Genomic DNA, 16,827 nt, shown 5'->3' with positions numbered 1-16,827 from the left:
CACCATGGCGACATGGGTCACGCTAATACGCGGGGGATCTGTAATTGTGCGGGTTAAGACAAGGACGCGCGGTGTGCTAATTAAAGTCTTCAGCTGCTCCCGCCTAACATACAGGTCAGAGCTCATTAGTGAGGCGCTCAATGCGTGGCCACTCGTTCATTCAGTGAGACTGCGAGGGATCAGGACAGTTGCCTATTCGTTTTTGATGTAGGAAAGGAAATAAAAGATAGTTGCATCGACATGAAAGCAGAAAATTATTCCAAAAAAAACCCAAAACTTTAATTTTGAAATGATTTACAAGAACAGTGTCAAAGTCATGTTAAGTTCATGTACACAAATACAAGAAGAAAAAGAAGAGAAAATGCTGCTGATGGAAAGAAAGGCTGAGCTTCCTCCTGGCTTTTCGGATCAACAGTGCACAAACCTGAATGGACAGGCACTCATGGTGGGCCGCCATGAGCATTTTAACTTGTTTAGTAGTCGTTCTATTCACCAAACAGGAAGAACAAGTGAAAAGAAGCCACTATGAAAGGTGCAACTCGGGACTTTCCATCGTTGTCTTGGATCTAACTACAATGGAGAAAGCGCAGAAAAGTTCTCAACTACGACCTCCCTGAGACTTCAGAACCACCCAAAAATCGTCAAAGCCACTTGCCCTAAACTTGTCATTTTGGCAGCTCCCGTCCAATGTTAGCATTTAGCATGAGTTTGGTCATGGTTCTTAAATTATTGCTGATTCTTTCCCCTTCTTGATCTCTTAATCAGGTAATATCGCGAGATCACATCCGCATCTCTCGCGTTTGGCAGCGGCTTTGCAGGCTTTGGAAATGCGCCTCCCTCAGGATGCGGTTGATGTGAAGATAGCAGGCCGGCGGGTCGCACGAGTCACTGCAGCTGAGGGGGCTACAAGGTCCGGCGGCGCAACGGCTGCCGCTGGAGCTGCCCGATGTCTGCTCCAGACTGCTGATGCTACTGGAGCTGTTGGACCACTGAAACAAAACAGTACCTGGTCAATCCGGTATGCATTATACAAAAGTTGCGTCACAGCTACTGACCCCCCCCCCCCCCTTTTTTTTTCACATTTGATGTCCCCCACAGTAGTATGTGGCCAGCTTGCATAGAGAGTCCATTTTTAAGTGTACCTCTGAATCCCAGGCATCTCGTCCCGGCTCGGGGGAGCGTGGGTCAGCTTGGTTCGGCCGTTTCGCTTGTGGAACCAGGTGACCACGCTCATCACCACCACTGTGCTGCCTTTTCCTGTGGAACAAACAAACATACACAATCAGTTCTATGAACTTGGTATAATTAAATACATTAACCTCAACCTTTACAGATGCCTGATCCATAGGGTGACATTTAAAATTATCCTGATCACTTGCTAATCAATGCTTACGCGAATGACCGCCAGGCTACTGACGCAATCAACTGGACATGTAAACGCGTGAGCTTCTATTAATTAATCGCCGAACGAATCACTCACCTGCTTTCAGTCAACATGTGATGACCATAAATGTCAATGAATTCCTTCGGGGATCTTCGTCTCTGTCCAATAACCTCGCTAGCAGTTAGCTTGCATTTGTCAGCGTATCTAACTGGGTCTCCAATTGGGTTTTAGGTGATAAAATTAGCCATTACTACGAGAGAGAAACGACGCAGTGTATATATCGGTGTGTGTATATGAAAATCCGCTGATATTTTACATCACGTAATGGCTAATGTTGTATCACAAGCTCCTTTTCTTCTTCGTCACTCACCAGCTAACAACGTTAGCTTAGACGCGGATCAGCGAAAAGTAGCCACCTAACGGTCATCTGTTAAATCACGTTTTAAATGATTTCCTTCACAGCCTTTTAATATCCACACACTCGAAGAACTAGTTCGAACTAAAAAGCTTTTCGTGTTGAAATCCTACAAGCTAATACTTATCGTTAGCGACCATGACCAGCCGCTGCGTTTGTGTTTACATCGTAGTGCGCCTGCGCGGAGACCTTCATTGACGCATTCAAGTCATGTTGGAAAATGAAATCTCCGTTTTCGTTTCTTTGGGGTTTCTTTCAGATAATAACACAAGATAGCAAACAAAAACGTCACCAATAGTAATTTATCGTTTTGGTGCTTTTGCTGTATCTTTTAAAAAGCATTTCATACAATGATTGTTGAGCACATTGACGGATTGATTGGAAGAATCAATTGAGTACTAACCTAATCAATTTCATGCAACTGTCTGTTTAATTGTTTGTTTTATTTTAATTGAAAACAGAAAGGACGCTATTTAACGTCAAAAGTATTTGAATTTAAGGGTGATTAAGAAAACTATTGGAAAGATGTCGTTGTTTACAAAAACAACCATTAAACGCATCAGTAGCTGTTCTCGTAATTGTATTAATTTTGAATAAACAATTCATCGGAATTAATACAAATTAAATTACACACAGTAACATTAATAATAAATGAGTGAAATTTTCGAAATAACTCATTGACGTCATTCAAAACACGGAAGTGATCAACCAATGATCGACGAACGTGAAAATAGCAAAACATAACCCCGCCCCTTTTTCCGATGACTCAAGGCAAAGGACGGAGAGTCGATTAACAAGGATCCTCTGCGGCATCAGAGCAATTCGTTATATTATCATTCATATCTTCGATAGAAATTCGACAATGGGCAGTACCGACTCAAAACTGAACTTCAGGAAAGCAGTGATTCAGCTGACAACAAAAACGCAGGTTAGACGATTGTTGTATGCGACGAGCACATAATCAGACAACGCGTTCAAAACACAGTGTCCCCTTGTTGCGTTTAACCATGTTAAATAATCATTTGGCGTTTCTTCGAATGTGAGACCATATTCAAGTGGAATACGCCACGTTACCAGCATGGTGATAATGTTATTTGCTGTCATGCAACATATTTGGACAAAATGATTGCCTGGTTAAATCAAAGTTGCACGGCGTTGACATGGATGCGGCAGGTGCATCATGTTGACATTGTCGTCATCACTCACCGGGGAGGCCACACAATAGATACACGGTGCACTGGAAAGCCTAAGGGATTTCTAGTTTTCTGTTTATTTAACAATTGCTAATATTTTGCAGCCAGTGGAAGCCACAGATGATGCCTTCTGGGACCAGTTCTGGGCAGACAGTACCACCACAGTCCAGGATGTCTTTGCTCTGGTTCCAGCAGCAGAGATCAGGGCTCTACGAGAGGAGTCCCCTTCTAATTTAGCCACCCTGTGTTATAAGGTAAATACAACATGCAGATTGCTGGCTTTACCGGATTTTTTGAGGGGAAACTGCGTTACGGATCAATGGTTCCGAACAATGTCACGGTCTCAGATGTGGAAAGAAGTGAGTCACTTCCCTTCTACTGCTTTCTTTTCCACTTCCTGACTCCTGCCCAAGGTCGCCCCTGACTAAAATACACTTTACTACAAAGAAGTGATTTGTGTATGGAGTGGACGCAGGCATTTATTTACTGTACCGCGAGTACCAGGATGTATTAGGGGTACGTTGTCTCAAGATAAAATAAACATGCAACACATTAACCCTAATGTGATTGTTTTACACCCTGGGAAGAGAACGTATCGCCTACCGTGACATCACGTCTGGAACGCACCTAACCGAGAAAGCGACACACAATGCATTTTGGGTACTTTGTTTAGTCTAAAAACTTCTTGTTGATACATCTTGATGGCGAAATTAGAAGGAAAACACATAAATAACGCAATGGTGAATCGTTGTGTGTTGCACCAAGACTACTATTTGATTCTAGTTGACACAAATTCCCATTTCCAACGGAGCTTACGCGCCATCTTGTGCATTTTCTGGGATGCTACACTGCAATCCTGATGGCTCGAATTGATACAAAATGACTTCTCTAATCGATTGCAAACGTTTATGCTTTCCTCTTCAGAACTATTTGAATCATATTCATAACTGGATGAGTAACAAGAAAGCATCTTCTCCGAATCTGAAGCCGAATCTGTTTTGATTCTAGAGCAAGGGAAAACGTCCTGACGTGACGTCACGAACAAGGGGGCGGGACCTTCTGAAACTCGCCATCTCCGAGGTCATTTTGAAGTAGTTTTGGGACACTTTAACTCATTTTTATTGGTGTTTTGCATTTGACTAAAAATATCAGCCTGCGTGTTTTGGGTATTTTAAAAGCCATAAAACGTTTTTCTGATGTCAGTTAGGAAACAAAAAAATGGTGTCGATTGTCCTTTAATGTTGACCAAAATTGCAGTGTCTCAGTGCTCAGGTGACGACCATTCGAGGGTTTCAGCTTCAGAAAAGAGCTCAGGAACATTCACAAGACAAAACATTTGTGACTGAAGAAAACTTATGTTAAATTCAGTAAAGTTTGAAATAAACCATTGATGATCCATCGGCCATGTTTTGTGGCACTCATCCACAGGCTGTGGAAAAATTGGTGCAGGGCGCCGACTCGGGCTGCCCTGGCGAGAGAGAGAAGCAGGTGGTCCTGAACTGCACACGGATCCTGACGCGCATCCTCCCTTATATCTTTGAGGACCAGGACTGGAGGGGGTTTTTCTGGTCCACCGTGCCCGGTGCTGGCCGAGCCGGGGTGAGTAGAAAAAAAACCCATAAATACATACATTTAAAAAAGCAATTTGTGAGGATATGTTTTGGTTGCCTCACTCTGATGACATAAACAATGAGCATTGCTTCCTCATTCCAGCCGTAGGAGGAAATTATCACTTTTTTTCATGAACCCCGGATAAAGCGATAGAAAATGGATGGATGGATAGTCAAGCTGTGTTTAATTGTAGGCAGAGGAGCTGGATGACGACGAAGGCGCTCGCCCACTGGCCGAGTCGCTCCTGCTCGCCGTCGCTGACTTGCTTTTCTGTCCCGATTTCACCGTGCACAGCCACAGAAGAGGCCCGGTAAGTCCTTCCTTTCCACTCCCTGATGATCATTGTGAACACAGATCACATTATTACCTGCCATATTTTTATTTAATCCAGCGCAATGTTTCTTTTTTTGCACCCTACTAAACCAGTTGTCCGAGTTGGGTTGAAAAATCGAAACGCCGTGTGAGTGACGACACCGTCAGTCATAACAGGAAGAGTGCTTTGACGCTAATGGGACTAAAGGAATGTTGTTGGTCTGACTGAATGGGTTCTCGCTCTGTGCGTTCCCGTGCAATTAAATCGCCACCGTTCGCCCTTGTGTTATTGTCTTAGTGGGAAATGATTGCTTAACTGACACAAAGATCAAAATGTCCTGTGTCTTATTTATTTTCCGATGTATAAGGTGCACCAGAGTAAAAGGCGCACCCGCAATAAATAAAATACAGTGATACCTTGGCTTACAAACTTAATTGGTTCCCAGTGTGTAAGGCAAAAAGTGTGTATCCCAAAAATTAATTTCCCATGGGAAACCATTAAAAGGAGAATAATCCGTTCCCAGTTCCCCATAAAACATAATTTTCTACTTTCTAATTTTGTAAGCCTTAAAACGACACACAATATACCTTATTTTATGTATAATAAATGTGCTACGGTATTATAATTAAAGAAATAAACTAATGTATAATAAAGTCGTTTTATTGACCTTTGTGATGGCCGTTGATGGCTTGATGGAATGGAGTGGCCGGTTTCATTAGCATTAAACACTTGATGAGGAACGTAGCGTTCTTCTTTCACCATCTTGAGGAATGATCCCTTGTAGGTCCTTTCTCTGTGATAATTTTATCAAGTTCCTCATCAATTGTGTTCTGTTTAGCTGGGTTGATAGCTTTTTGCATCAAGTGTACAGATGGCTTGTGTGGGTTGTTTCTGGAGCCTGATTGATGGGATATTTTAACCTTGCTGTCTACACTCTCCCTTTGAACTATCAAAGTTGAAATTCTGTCACTGTCGTCTGCCTGTCTCTTTAATGTTTAAACCACCTCCCCTCACTGCTGCGTTCTTGACCAATCACATGGCTTAAACCGACGACAGGGGGCGGGGAATAAAGGACAAAAACAGTCGGCTGCCATTTTGTTGTTAGAAGACAAACGACACATCACTCATTGAGTCAGATCCTTGTGTATCCCGAAAAAAGTTCGTATGCCAAGGTAAAATTTTCATAAATTTAACATTCGTAAACCGAAAAGTTCGTAAGCCAAGGGGTACGTAAACCGAGGTGTCACTGTATATAAATATAGAAATGTCGGGGTTACCCACGACTTTCACTTGCGTACAAGGCACAAGGTCATGTTTTGAAGAAAATGAAGGCTTTTGGGTGTGCCATATACATTGGAAAATACGGTATTTTTGGCCACTCAATTTTGATTCCACAGCAATTTGAATGAACACCAACTAAAAAAAAGAGTGATTGCAAGTACTTTAACATCTCATTTTTGGCTTACGTATGTTGCAGGACTCTGTGGAGAACTTGCACGCCATAGACAGCTGTGAATACATCTGGGAAGCTGGAGTGGGCTTCGCGCAGTCACCACCTCTCAACTACATCCATGATTTGAATCGGTCGGCTGGACTTCTACTTGGTCTTTTCACTCATTTTCTCAGGTTCGCTTTTGACTTATTTTTGTCGTCCGTTTTAATTTGATGCCGGTTAGAACCGAGTTGCTGAGGTTGCTGCTCACCTGCTTCTCCGAGGTCATGTACCTGCCGCCTTCCACCGACAACCACATCCTCAACCCCTGGGTGACTTTCTTCTGCTCCACTGAGAATCGGTAAACCAACAGATGCTGTATGTGTGTGAGTGTGTGTGCACACTTCATGTTTATATGCACGTGTTGGGCCAAACATAGTCTACTTGGCCTTTCACTGGCATGAATTAATCCGCCAAGTGTCATGTTGCGGATATTATAACCATTATTACATTCAATTTTTGTCAAACAACATAAAAGCATAAAAGTGAAAAAAAGGCATTCTGCTGTTATTTTTTCCTGTGCATTTTCAGTCAAATAAATAGATGTAATCATTTTTCCAAAATATTTCTGCTTGTTTATAAAGCAAAATTATATATATTTATATTATATATTATATAATATATATGTTATATATATTTAATTAAATATATATATATAAGTGTGTATAAATGAAAATAATCCGTTCCCAGGTCCCCATAAAACATAATTTTCTACTTTCTAATTTTGTAAGCCTTAAAACTACACAAAATATACCTTATTTTATGTATTATAAATGTGCTATGGTATTATAATTAAAGAAATAAACTGTACTGTGTAATAAAGTCATTTTATTGACCTTTGTGATGGTCGTTGATGGTCTTTGATGAGGAACGTAGTCTTCTTCTTTCACCATCTTGAGGAATGATCCCTTGTAGGTGCTTTCTCTGCGATCATTTTACCTAGTTCCTCATCAATTGTGTTCTGTTTAGCTGGGTTGATAGCTTTTTGCATCAAGTGTACAAATGGCTTGTGCGGGTTAGTTGTGGAGCCTGATTGATGGGAATTTTAACCTTGCAGTCGACACTCTGCTTTTGAACTATCAAAGTTGAAAGGAGTCCAAATGTCACTGTTTCCATTTTCTCACTCTCTGTTGTCTGCCTGTCTCTTTAACGTTTACACCACCTCCCCTCACTGCTGCGTTCTTGACCAATAAATCAAAATAAATAAAAATCATATATACAGTAAAGTCTCGTTATATCGATATCGGATATATCGATAGTCCCGGTTATATCGATACTATTTCTATGCACGCACAGAGAAAATTACATGCAAACAGGGTCGGATATATCGATAGTCCCAGTTATATCGATATTTTTTCGGACTCCCTTGATTATCGATATAACGAGACTTTACTGTATATATATATATATATATATATCTATATATATATATATATATATATATATATATATATATATATATATATATATATATATATAAAGTGACATCCAAGAGGAATTAATGGCCAACACAAAAGGTTTGTAATTGCCAGGAAATGCTTACAAAGACGTTTGACTGTGAGACAAGACTATGTCTGAACTAAATGAAACCCCTCCGCTGACTTCAACATGGTTCCTTGCAACTGAGATGGCGCTACAAAAATATTTTGAAATCAGGTGTGGCTTTGAAGCACAGAGATGGTGAAAAGGGGGGATTTATTTAGGAAATAACGAAGAAACAAATTCAACTGCAAATATGCTATGCTATGCTATGCTATTACTATGGTTTCATTGACATTGGCCTCCACTATTGACGGTGATATTTTTTCCTGCAGTCATGCTTTGCCGCTGTTCACCTCGCTGCTCAACGTGGTGAGCGCCTACGACCCGGTCGGCTACGGCATCCCCTACAACCACCTGCTGTTCTCCGACTACCGCGAGCAGCTGGTAGAGCAGGCCGTGCAGATCCTCATTGTGACCCTGGAGCATGACGGAGGGCCTTCGCATTGCCCGTCTTCTCCATCCAGTGTGGAAGAACATGAGGTTTTGCGAACAAAGACCGCCGCGGTCTGTTTGAGTGGTGATGATTCACTCGAATAATTATTCCCTCTCTGTGCGCAGTCCACCGGCCCCGAAAACTTGTTTGTGAATTATTTGTCGAGGATTCACAGAGAGGAAGTATGACCCGGTCAATTGCAATGAAGGTTACATGACTTGTTGTCCCTGAAGATTCTGTTTGTCTTTTCTCCAGGACTTTGATTTTGTACTGAAAGGTTTGGCCCGTCTCCTCACCAACCCTTTGACTCAAACATACCTGCCTAATTCCACCAAAAAGATCCAGTTCCATCAGGAGCTTCTGGTACTCTTCTGGAAGCTCTGCGACTTCAATAAGGTGACTCACATTTGCATTATTTCCAGATATGCCAAGACTGTACATTTGTCATGTGACAAATGGCATAAAAGCTGCTTAGAAGCATTTTAGAGTACCGTATTTTCTGGTGTATAAGGCACACCGGAGTATAAAACGCACCCTCAATGAATGGTGTGTTTTTCCATATATCAGGTGCACAGGCGTATTAGGCGCAACTTTAATGAATGAAACAAAAATCCAAATATAACATATAAATATATAAAAGTTTTCCAAATATAAGACACTCCGCAGTATAAGACACTACAGTACAGACTGGGTTACGCACTACTTCTACAGGGGGTAAAAATGGTGTCGGTGTTTGCTGACAGTAGTTGCGATACCTGTTGTGTCTAGCTAGCTAGCTAGCTAGCTATCTCTATCTATATGTCTATCTAGTTATCTAGCTAGCTATCTAGTTATCTAGCTAGCTATGCTAGCTAGCTATACCGTATTTCCAGTGTATAAGGAGTATGAGGCGAACCCCCGATGAATGGTGCGTTTTCAAACTTTTTCCATATATCAGGTGCACAGGAGTATAAGGCTCATCTTCAATGAATGATAAAAGTTTTCCAAATATCACATATAAATATATCAAAGTTTTTCAAATATGAGGCCCACCACAGTATAAGGCACTACAGGAGAGACTGGGGTTACTTCTACAGTGGGGAAAATGGTGTCGGTGTCTACTGACAGTAGTTGCGATACCTGTTGTGTCTAGCTATCTAGCTAGCTAAAAAGCTAGCTAGATATTTAGCTATCTCTATCTGTATATATCTATCTAGCTAGCGAGCTAGCTAGCTAGCTCGCTAGCTATCCAAGAAACAAATCCAACTGCAAATAGATAGTTAGCTATCTTTTTATTTATTTATCCATTTATTTAATTGTATATTTAGCTTTATTTATTCACTTTATTCATTCGTTCAGCTGTTTATTTATTTATTTATTTATTTATGTGAAGCGGTCCCCGCAAAAAGCTGTTAATAGCATTTAAGTCAATATTAGTTCTGTGAATGACAACTAGCGAACCACGCATTTGTTTGTATGAAAACAAAAGCAATATTCAAAAGGATTTTTTTTTTTTTTGGGGGGGGGGGGACACACACCAGAATGATTTCAAACTTTAACGAATGAATAGTTTATCTGATCTGAGCAAAATTAAAAGACGTCTTTTTTTTTGTGTTTCCACTTCCAGAAATTCCTCTTTTTCGTCCTCAAGAGTAGCGACGTGCTGGATATTCTGGTTCCAATTCTCTTCTACCTTAATGATGCCCGAGCTGACCAGTGTAAGTCTTCTTGTGTGTTTTCAGTTCTCCAAACATTTTAAGCCATGTTATATTTATTTTATTTTTGTGTGTGTGTGTGTGCCTGTAGCCCGCGTGGGCCTCATGCACATCGGCGTGTTCATCCTGCTGTTGCTGAGCGGCGAGAGGAATTTCGGCGTGCGCCTGAACAAGCCGTACGCTCTCCACGTGCCCATGGACATCCCGGTGTTCACGGGCACGCACGCCGACCTACTGATCGTGGTGAGAGGATCGACCACGTCGCCATGGAGACCGGCCGATAATTTTCCCTGCCCGTGAGAGCCGACCAGCTGTCGCTGCTGTTTGCTTTTGCAGGTCTTCCATAAGATTATCACCACGGGCCACCAACGTTTACAGCCTCTCTTTGACTGCCTGCTCACCATCGTGGTGAACGGTGATTTATTCGGCTCATTGTTATAGATTTTATAGCTTTTTCGATAAAAATAGTTTGAAAAATTCTTTTTTTTTTCCTTTCAGTGTCGCCATATCTGAAAAGTCTTTCAATGGTGGCGGCCAATAAGCTGCTCCACCTGCTGGAGGCTTTCTCCACTAGCTGGTTCCTGTTCTCTGCTGTCCAGAACCACCATCTTGTCTTTTTCCTCCTGGAGGCCTTCAACAACATCATCCAATATCAGTTTGATGGTAAGGGGGGACCCTTAATCATGATTTTAAAGGAGTTCAATTTTTTTCTCCATTGAAGGCCACATATAGAAAACGCTTGTGCAGTTGTCACTGGGAGAACATTGCATGTGGAAATACGCAATATTACATTTGTCTTCCTGTGCATTTATATCGATTTTTCTAATTTGAATAGGCGGAAAACGAATACCGTATTTATAATATAATATAATATAATATAATATAATATAATATAATATAATATAATATAATATAATATAAATATAATATATATTATTATAATATAATATAATATAATATAATATAATATAATATAATATAATATAATATAATACCGGTGTATAAGGCACACCCAAAAGTCTTGATTTTCTTGACCCTGTGCCTTATATGCCGGTGCACCTTATATGTGAAGTGATATTAAGCCACAACAAGTCTAGCAACAGCTGTCAGAATCCACGACTTCATTCATTCCCTTTAGAAGAAGTGGTGCGTAACTCCAGCTTCTACTGTAACGCCTTTTAATGTATTATTTTTATTATTATTATTATTATTATTATTATTATTATTATTATTATTATTATTATTAGGCATATGTGGTGTGCCTTATATTTGGAAACTTTTTAGTCTGATGAATAACCTGGTCAATGGACGATTGTCCTCCCCAGGGAACTGTAATCTGGTGTACGCTATCATCCGCAAACGGAACATATTCCACCAGCTAGCTAATCTTCCATCCGACCCGGCCACCATCCAGAAGGCTCTGCAGAGAAAGAGGAAGTCGCCCGATGCTATTTCCCGCACCAGCTCGCAGGAGACCGTCTCCATGGAAGGTTCCCGACCCGCCGTGCCGGCGGAACCTGGCACGCTGAAGGCCAGCTTGGTCGCTCTACCTGGTAAATCAACCTACCGTATTTTCCTGTGTCTAAAGTGCACCCAAAAGGCTTGATTTTCTTCAAAATATAATATAATATAATAAAGGCATATCCAATCCAATCCAATCCAAAAGATGACCCTGTGCCTCATATGTGAAGTAATATTGAGCCATAACAGGTCATGCAACTACGTTCCGCAGCCACTGACTGAATTTCCCTGTAGAAATGGTATGTAACCACAGCCTCTACTGTAGCGCCTTATAGTCCGGTGCGCCTTATATATGGAAAAAGTAAAACTTTTCTAGATTTATATATTATATTTGAAAAAAAAATATTCATTGAAGGTGTGCCTTATAGTCCGGTGCACCTTATATATGGACAAAGTAAAACTTTTATAGATTTATATATTATATTTGGTAAAACTTTTTTTCATTGATTGAAGGTGTGTCTTATAGTTCGTTGCGCCTTATATATCTAAAAGTAAAACTTTTATAGATTTATATATTATATTTTGAAAACATTTTTCATTCATTGAAGCGGCTTATAGTTTGATGCGCCTTAAATGGAAAAAGTTTGACAATACACCATTCATTGGGGGTGCGCCTTATACTCCAGTGTGCCTTATACACCGGAAAATATGGTACTTTTAGAATCAAGAACATACAACGTTTGAAGGAGATGATATATATATATATATATATATATATATATATACACATACACTGTATATATGTGTATTTCTTTACAGGTATTGACAAACTGACCGAGAAATCTCAGGTGTCGGAGGACGGTACCATGGTGTCCGTCCCCAAGAAGGAGAACGCGGCGCAGATCACAGCCGGCGGGAGCAGCGACACTGAATCCATATCGGGCAAAGACAATGAAGTCAGTGGCACATGGCTTTGGATCTTAAAGGACAACCGACGCCTCCGGACAAATTGTGTCCATAATTTGTAAAATCACTTCAAATGACTTCTACGGAGCGTATTTTACAAAGATCCCACGGCATATAGCTATATTTTACGTTTCAAGACTCGCGCTGAATATTCAGGAAGTCTTGTTTTTGAGTTGAGGACGATGCTGACGTGACGTCACGTCTGGAACACCCCTGACCGCGAAAGCGACACACCATGCATTTTGGGTACTTTGTTTGGTCTGAAAACTTTGTGTTGATGATGAAATTAGAAGGAAAAAAACATGAATAATGCGATGGTGAATCGTTGTGCTTTGCACCAAGACTACTATTTGATACTAGTTGACACAAATTCCCAGCAGACAAATCAGCCCATTTCTAACGGAGCTTGGGCGGCATCTTGTGCATTTTTCTGGGCGCTACATTGGAGTCCAGACGCCTCAAAATGAGACGGAGGGACTTCTTTAATCGTTTGCAAACATTTATGCTTTCCTCTTCAGAACTATTTGAATCATATTCATAACTGGATGAGTAACAAGAAAGCATCTTCTCCGAATCTGAAGCCATTGTTTTGATTCTAGAGCAAGGCAAGATGTCCCGGCGTGATGTCACGAACAAGGGGGCGGGACCTTCTGAAACTGAAACTTTCTGAGGTCATTTTGAAGTAGTTTTGGGAAACTAAGTCATTTTTATTGGTGTTTTGCATTTGACTAAAAATATCAGCCTGCATGTTTTGGGTATTTTAGATGCTATAAAACTTTTTTCTGATGTCATTTAGGAAACAAAAAAATGGTGTCGGTTGTCCTTTAAGGGAAACATTGTGTCCCGGTAACTCTTGGTTGTTCGCAGGATGTTTTCTACACCGAGGCAGAAATGGAGAGAAGCCGTTTATCGAGTGTTTCTTCAACATCGCATTGGACTCCCACACCAGAGTGGGTAAGTCAATAGACTTTTTTTTTGTCACAAGAACTGAAAAACAAAAGCATTTTTAACTCTGGTTTGTCGTCTTGACCTTTCCCCAGGTTCTCTCCTGGAAATGTAAGCTCCCCTTACAGACCATCATGCGTCTGCTGCAGGTGTTGGTTCCACAAGTGGAGAAGATCTGCATCGACAAGTACTGTACGCCTTTAATTGCCTTGACGGCGATGAAATACACATTCATGCTGATGTTATGTCGGTAGGGGTCTGACAGATGAATCGGAGATACTGAAGTTTCTCCAGCACGGGACGTTAGTCGGCCTGCTGCCCGTCCCTCACCCCATCCTCATCCGGAAGTACCAAGCTAACGCTGGCACGGCCATGTGGTTTCGGACTTACATGTGGGGGGTGGTCTACCTACGGTGAGTACTGACATGCACCCCCCCCCCCCCCCAAGTACAAACAGATTAAATTTAACTCATTCATTGCCATTCCCAAATTTTTTCGGGAATTGAAAATATGATGTGGAGCTCCATTCCCGAATTTCTTCAGGTTTTGGTTTTTCTTACAGAGGGGTGCAAATCAAGCTTTGGTCAGACCTCTGGCAATGTTTTTCCTTCCCACGAGGGGCAGCATTTGCCTTTTGTACATCCGCCCCGACTTCAAGCTCAGATAACTCCAAATACATATAACTTAGGAATTAACTCTTTTTTTCTGATGAAAGAAGAGAGTTCCCATATAGTAAATCATTTGGAGTACTGGATTAGTACAGCACTCGTGTTGAGCAAATTTCAGTTATATTTAACTTTTATGCATTTACAATGTACTCATTTACCCCCATTCTTGAATTTATTTGGGAATTGAAAAGCATGATGTCGAACGCCATTCCCGAATTAGTTTTTTCTTGCAGTGTGGGGGTGCCAATAAAGCGCTGTCAGACCTCTGGCAATGTTTTTCCCTCCTACGAGGGGCAGCATTTGCCTTTTTGTACATCCGCCCCCACTTCAAGCTCAGACCCATATAACTTCGGAATTAACTCTTTTTTTTTTTCTGATGAAAGAAGAGAATCTAAGCCAAGGTTTCTAACGCTGTGTTGAATGTTTATGTAGGCCTAAAACTCAATATTCTGTGGCTCCTGGAATTTGAGTGAAAATGACAAAAACCCTGGCACTGGAAGTGGACACGTTTTTGAACAACTGGCAGTGAATGAGTTAATAAGAAACAAATTTATAATTGTACCCCCACTTTTTTTCTCTAGAAATGTGGACCCTCCCATATGGTACGACACGGACGTGCGGCTCTTTGAGATTCAGAAGATGTAGACTACAAAGCGTGAAGCTGACTGTGTTGAAAGCACCTCATACTCCTCACGACGCATGCCGAGTGGTCGTTATCGGTTACATATTTTCTATAGGCAACTCTCATTACATGTTGTTCTGATCTGTGCAGCTGTTTTTAGTTTTAGCCAAAGGGGGGCGGGGATAGGTCAAGTTAAAGGGCAACCGACGTCACTTTTTTGTATTTTAAATGACATCAGAAAAACGTTTTATAGCATCTAAAATACCCAAAACACGCAGTATGATATTTTTTGTCAAATGCAAAACACCAATAAAAATGACTTCAAGTGTCCAAAATCTGCAAAAAAATTGAGCTGCGAATTCGGCATTTTCAGAAAGTCCCGCCCCCAGTTCGTGACATCACGCCAAGACGTCTTGCATTGCTTGTGAATCAAAACAATGGCTTCAGATTCGGAGAATATGCTTTCTTGTTACACATCCAGTTATGAATATGATTCAAATAGTTCTGAAGAGGAAAGCATACATGTTTGCAATCGATTAAAGAATTATATGTGCCATTTTGAGGCAACATTGGGGGAAAATCTCTCACCCAAAAAAAAAGAGGCACAAAATGGCGACCTCCAGTGGCCACCTCCGCTTCCACAGGCTGATAAATTCCTTATATGGAGTTTGGATGCCCTCTTCTGGCGGCTTTTGGGTGCAACACGGTTCTCAGACCAAACATGTACAGCAAAATACATTGACGTGATGGAAGGACTGCTACAATGTGTCTTTTTTCGGTCAGGGGGCGGTCCTTTCGTGATGTCACGTACGGACTCGTCACCAACTCAAAAACACGACTTCCTGAATATTCAGAGCGAGTCTTAAAACGTAAAATATAGCTATATGCGGTGGAATCTTATTAAAATACGCTCAGTAGAAGTCATTTGAAGCCATTTTACAAATTATGGACACATCTTGTCCGGAGACGTCGGTCGTCCTTTAATGCAACAGTACAAACTACACTGGGTTGTTTAGTTTCTGACATTGCTTGTTCAAAACTGTACTTTATTATATATTACTGTGTGAATTGTGTCAAACGCTAAATGCAGTAAGTAAATATTTTGAGAACATTTTAAATCAAAGCTTTTTTTTTGTTTCTACTTTTTGGCCATAAGATGGCACTGTTTGCCTGCCTTGAAGCACGGCGACATTTAAAAAAACTGTTTAACCTGCTAGCATTCCAAAACAGGGTTCATTATGTTGTCAACTATCTTTGAACATTTTCATATTTTTAGACCCCGCAATATTGTGTTGGGGAACAGGCGTTGTAAAAAGAGCCAAAATGACCCCTTCAACTTGATGGCATGGCATGAGTATTTAACTCATACGGAGAACTGCTCCTATCCTTCATCAATCCCACTGGGGATGTGTATCTTTTCATATTTTAAAATTAACTTCTTGAGAAATGTTCCAATGTTTACAGTGAAACACTGCTGAGCATTTTTTTTTTATTTACGACATGTTTTTTTCTGCTTCAGTGCAGTGAGAAAAGTATGGATATGTCTCTCTCTACAGGTCACATTAAACCACATCAAATTAGAATCGCAGTCACAGATGACGCTAGACGAGCGCTAGCTGCTGCTGTGTAGCGTCAATCGAGCGCGTCCGCCATTTTGAGATTTTTGAGATTCTAAAATACATTTTGAAATATTTTAGATGACCCCATTTGGGCCCAAGGGGTAAAAAAATCTTCAGCAGCTGTGCCTGTTCCTAGTACTGTATTACAGTAAGCTAGCAAGTGAGCGACCCCCGTAGCTAGCTAGCTCATTGCTCCGGGAGTAGCGCCATGTGTGGGCCTACACAAAAGAGAATTAAATCACAAAAATGTGTTTTCAATCTCCTCAAAGTTAAAAAAAATAATATGCATTAAGATAAACGTATCTTCATTCTATAATCATTATTTAATATTTACAGCTACAGGCTACAGCAGTTGTGAAAGCGGCATATAAATCAAAATGTATTATATTACACCATATCTTATTTAATCATATGTGTATATTGCTTATGGTTGTATAGCGACTGAAAAAAGCGATTGATGCCATTTTTG

General features: G+C 40.8%; 2 protein-coding genes across 2 annotated transcripts; one reads left to right on the top strand and one right to left on the bottom strand.

The window, feature by feature from the left end:
- Window positions 1-254: 254 nt before the first annotated feature.
- On the bottom strand, window positions 255-1,973 carry LOC148885448 (uncharacterized). Its single transcript, XM_089018775.1, has 4 exons — window positions 1,755-1,973; window positions 1,481-1,634; window positions 1,143-1,257; window positions 255-989 (listed from the first exon to the last, which is right to left on the bottom strand). The coding sequence occupies exons 2-4, from the start codon at window positions 1,495-1,497 to the stop codon at window positions 780-782; spliced, it is 342 nt and encodes a 113-aa protein (XP_088874901.1). The 5' UTR covers window positions 1,498-1,634; window positions 1,755-1,973; the 3' UTR covers window positions 255-779.
- Window positions 1,974-2,575: 602 nt separating this feature from the next.
- On the top strand, window positions 2,576-16,812 carry hid1a (HID1 domain containing a). Its single transcript, XM_089019027.1, has 19 exons — window positions 2,576-2,727; window positions 3,097-3,246; window positions 4,421-4,591; window positions 4,797-4,913; window positions 6,394-6,500; window positions 6,593-6,709; window positions 8,223-8,430; window positions 8,509-8,565; window positions 8,639-8,779; window positions 9,990-10,080; window positions 10,169-10,320; window positions 10,414-10,492; window positions 10,576-10,740; window positions 11,403-11,630; window positions 12,358-12,494; window positions 13,372-13,458; window positions 13,545-13,636; window positions 13,704-13,862; window positions 14,699-16,812. Exons 1-19 carry the CDS (start codon window positions 2,662-2,664, stop codon window positions 14,760-14,762), a joined length of 2,388 nt encoding a protein of 795 aa, XP_088875153.1. The 5' UTR covers window positions 2,576-2,661; the 3' UTR covers window positions 14,763-16,812.
- The last annotated feature ends 15 nt before the right edge of the window (window positions 16,813-16,827 follow it).

This window comes from Hippocampus bargibanti, linkage group LG17 (genome assembly GCF_051943395.1).
Source record: "Hippocampus bargibanti isolate YZ-2025 linkage group LG17, ASM5194339v1, whole genome shotgun sequence".
In the NCBI taxonomy this organism is placed as follows: domain Eukaryota; kingdom Metazoa; phylum Chordata; class Actinopteri; order Syngnathiformes; family Syngnathidae; genus Hippocampus; species Hippocampus bargibanti.
The sequence above is the reverse complement of the archived record's forward strand: the minus strand, read 5'-3'. Positions and strand labels throughout refer to the sequence as shown.

Bases quoted from the DNA above. Each gene is read 5' to 3' on its own strand.
- LOC148885448 (XM_089018775.1), bottom strand. The intron at 990-1,142 runs GTACACTTAAAA...GTTTTGTTTCAG, and splicing joins GAGATGCCTGGGATTCAGAG to TGGTCCAACAGCTCCAGTAG.
- hid1a (XM_089019027.1), top strand. From the start codon at position 2,662: ATGGGCAGTACCGACTCAAAACTGAACTTCAGGAAAGCAGTGATTCAG. The intron at 11,631-12,357 runs GTAAATCAACCT...ATTTCTTTACAG, and splicing joins CAGCTTGGTCGCTCTACCTG to GTATTGACAAACTGACCGAG. The intron at 12,495-13,371 runs GTCAGTGGCACA...GGTTGTTCGCAG, and splicing joins TATCGGGCAAAGACAATGAA to GATGTTTTCTACACCGAGGC.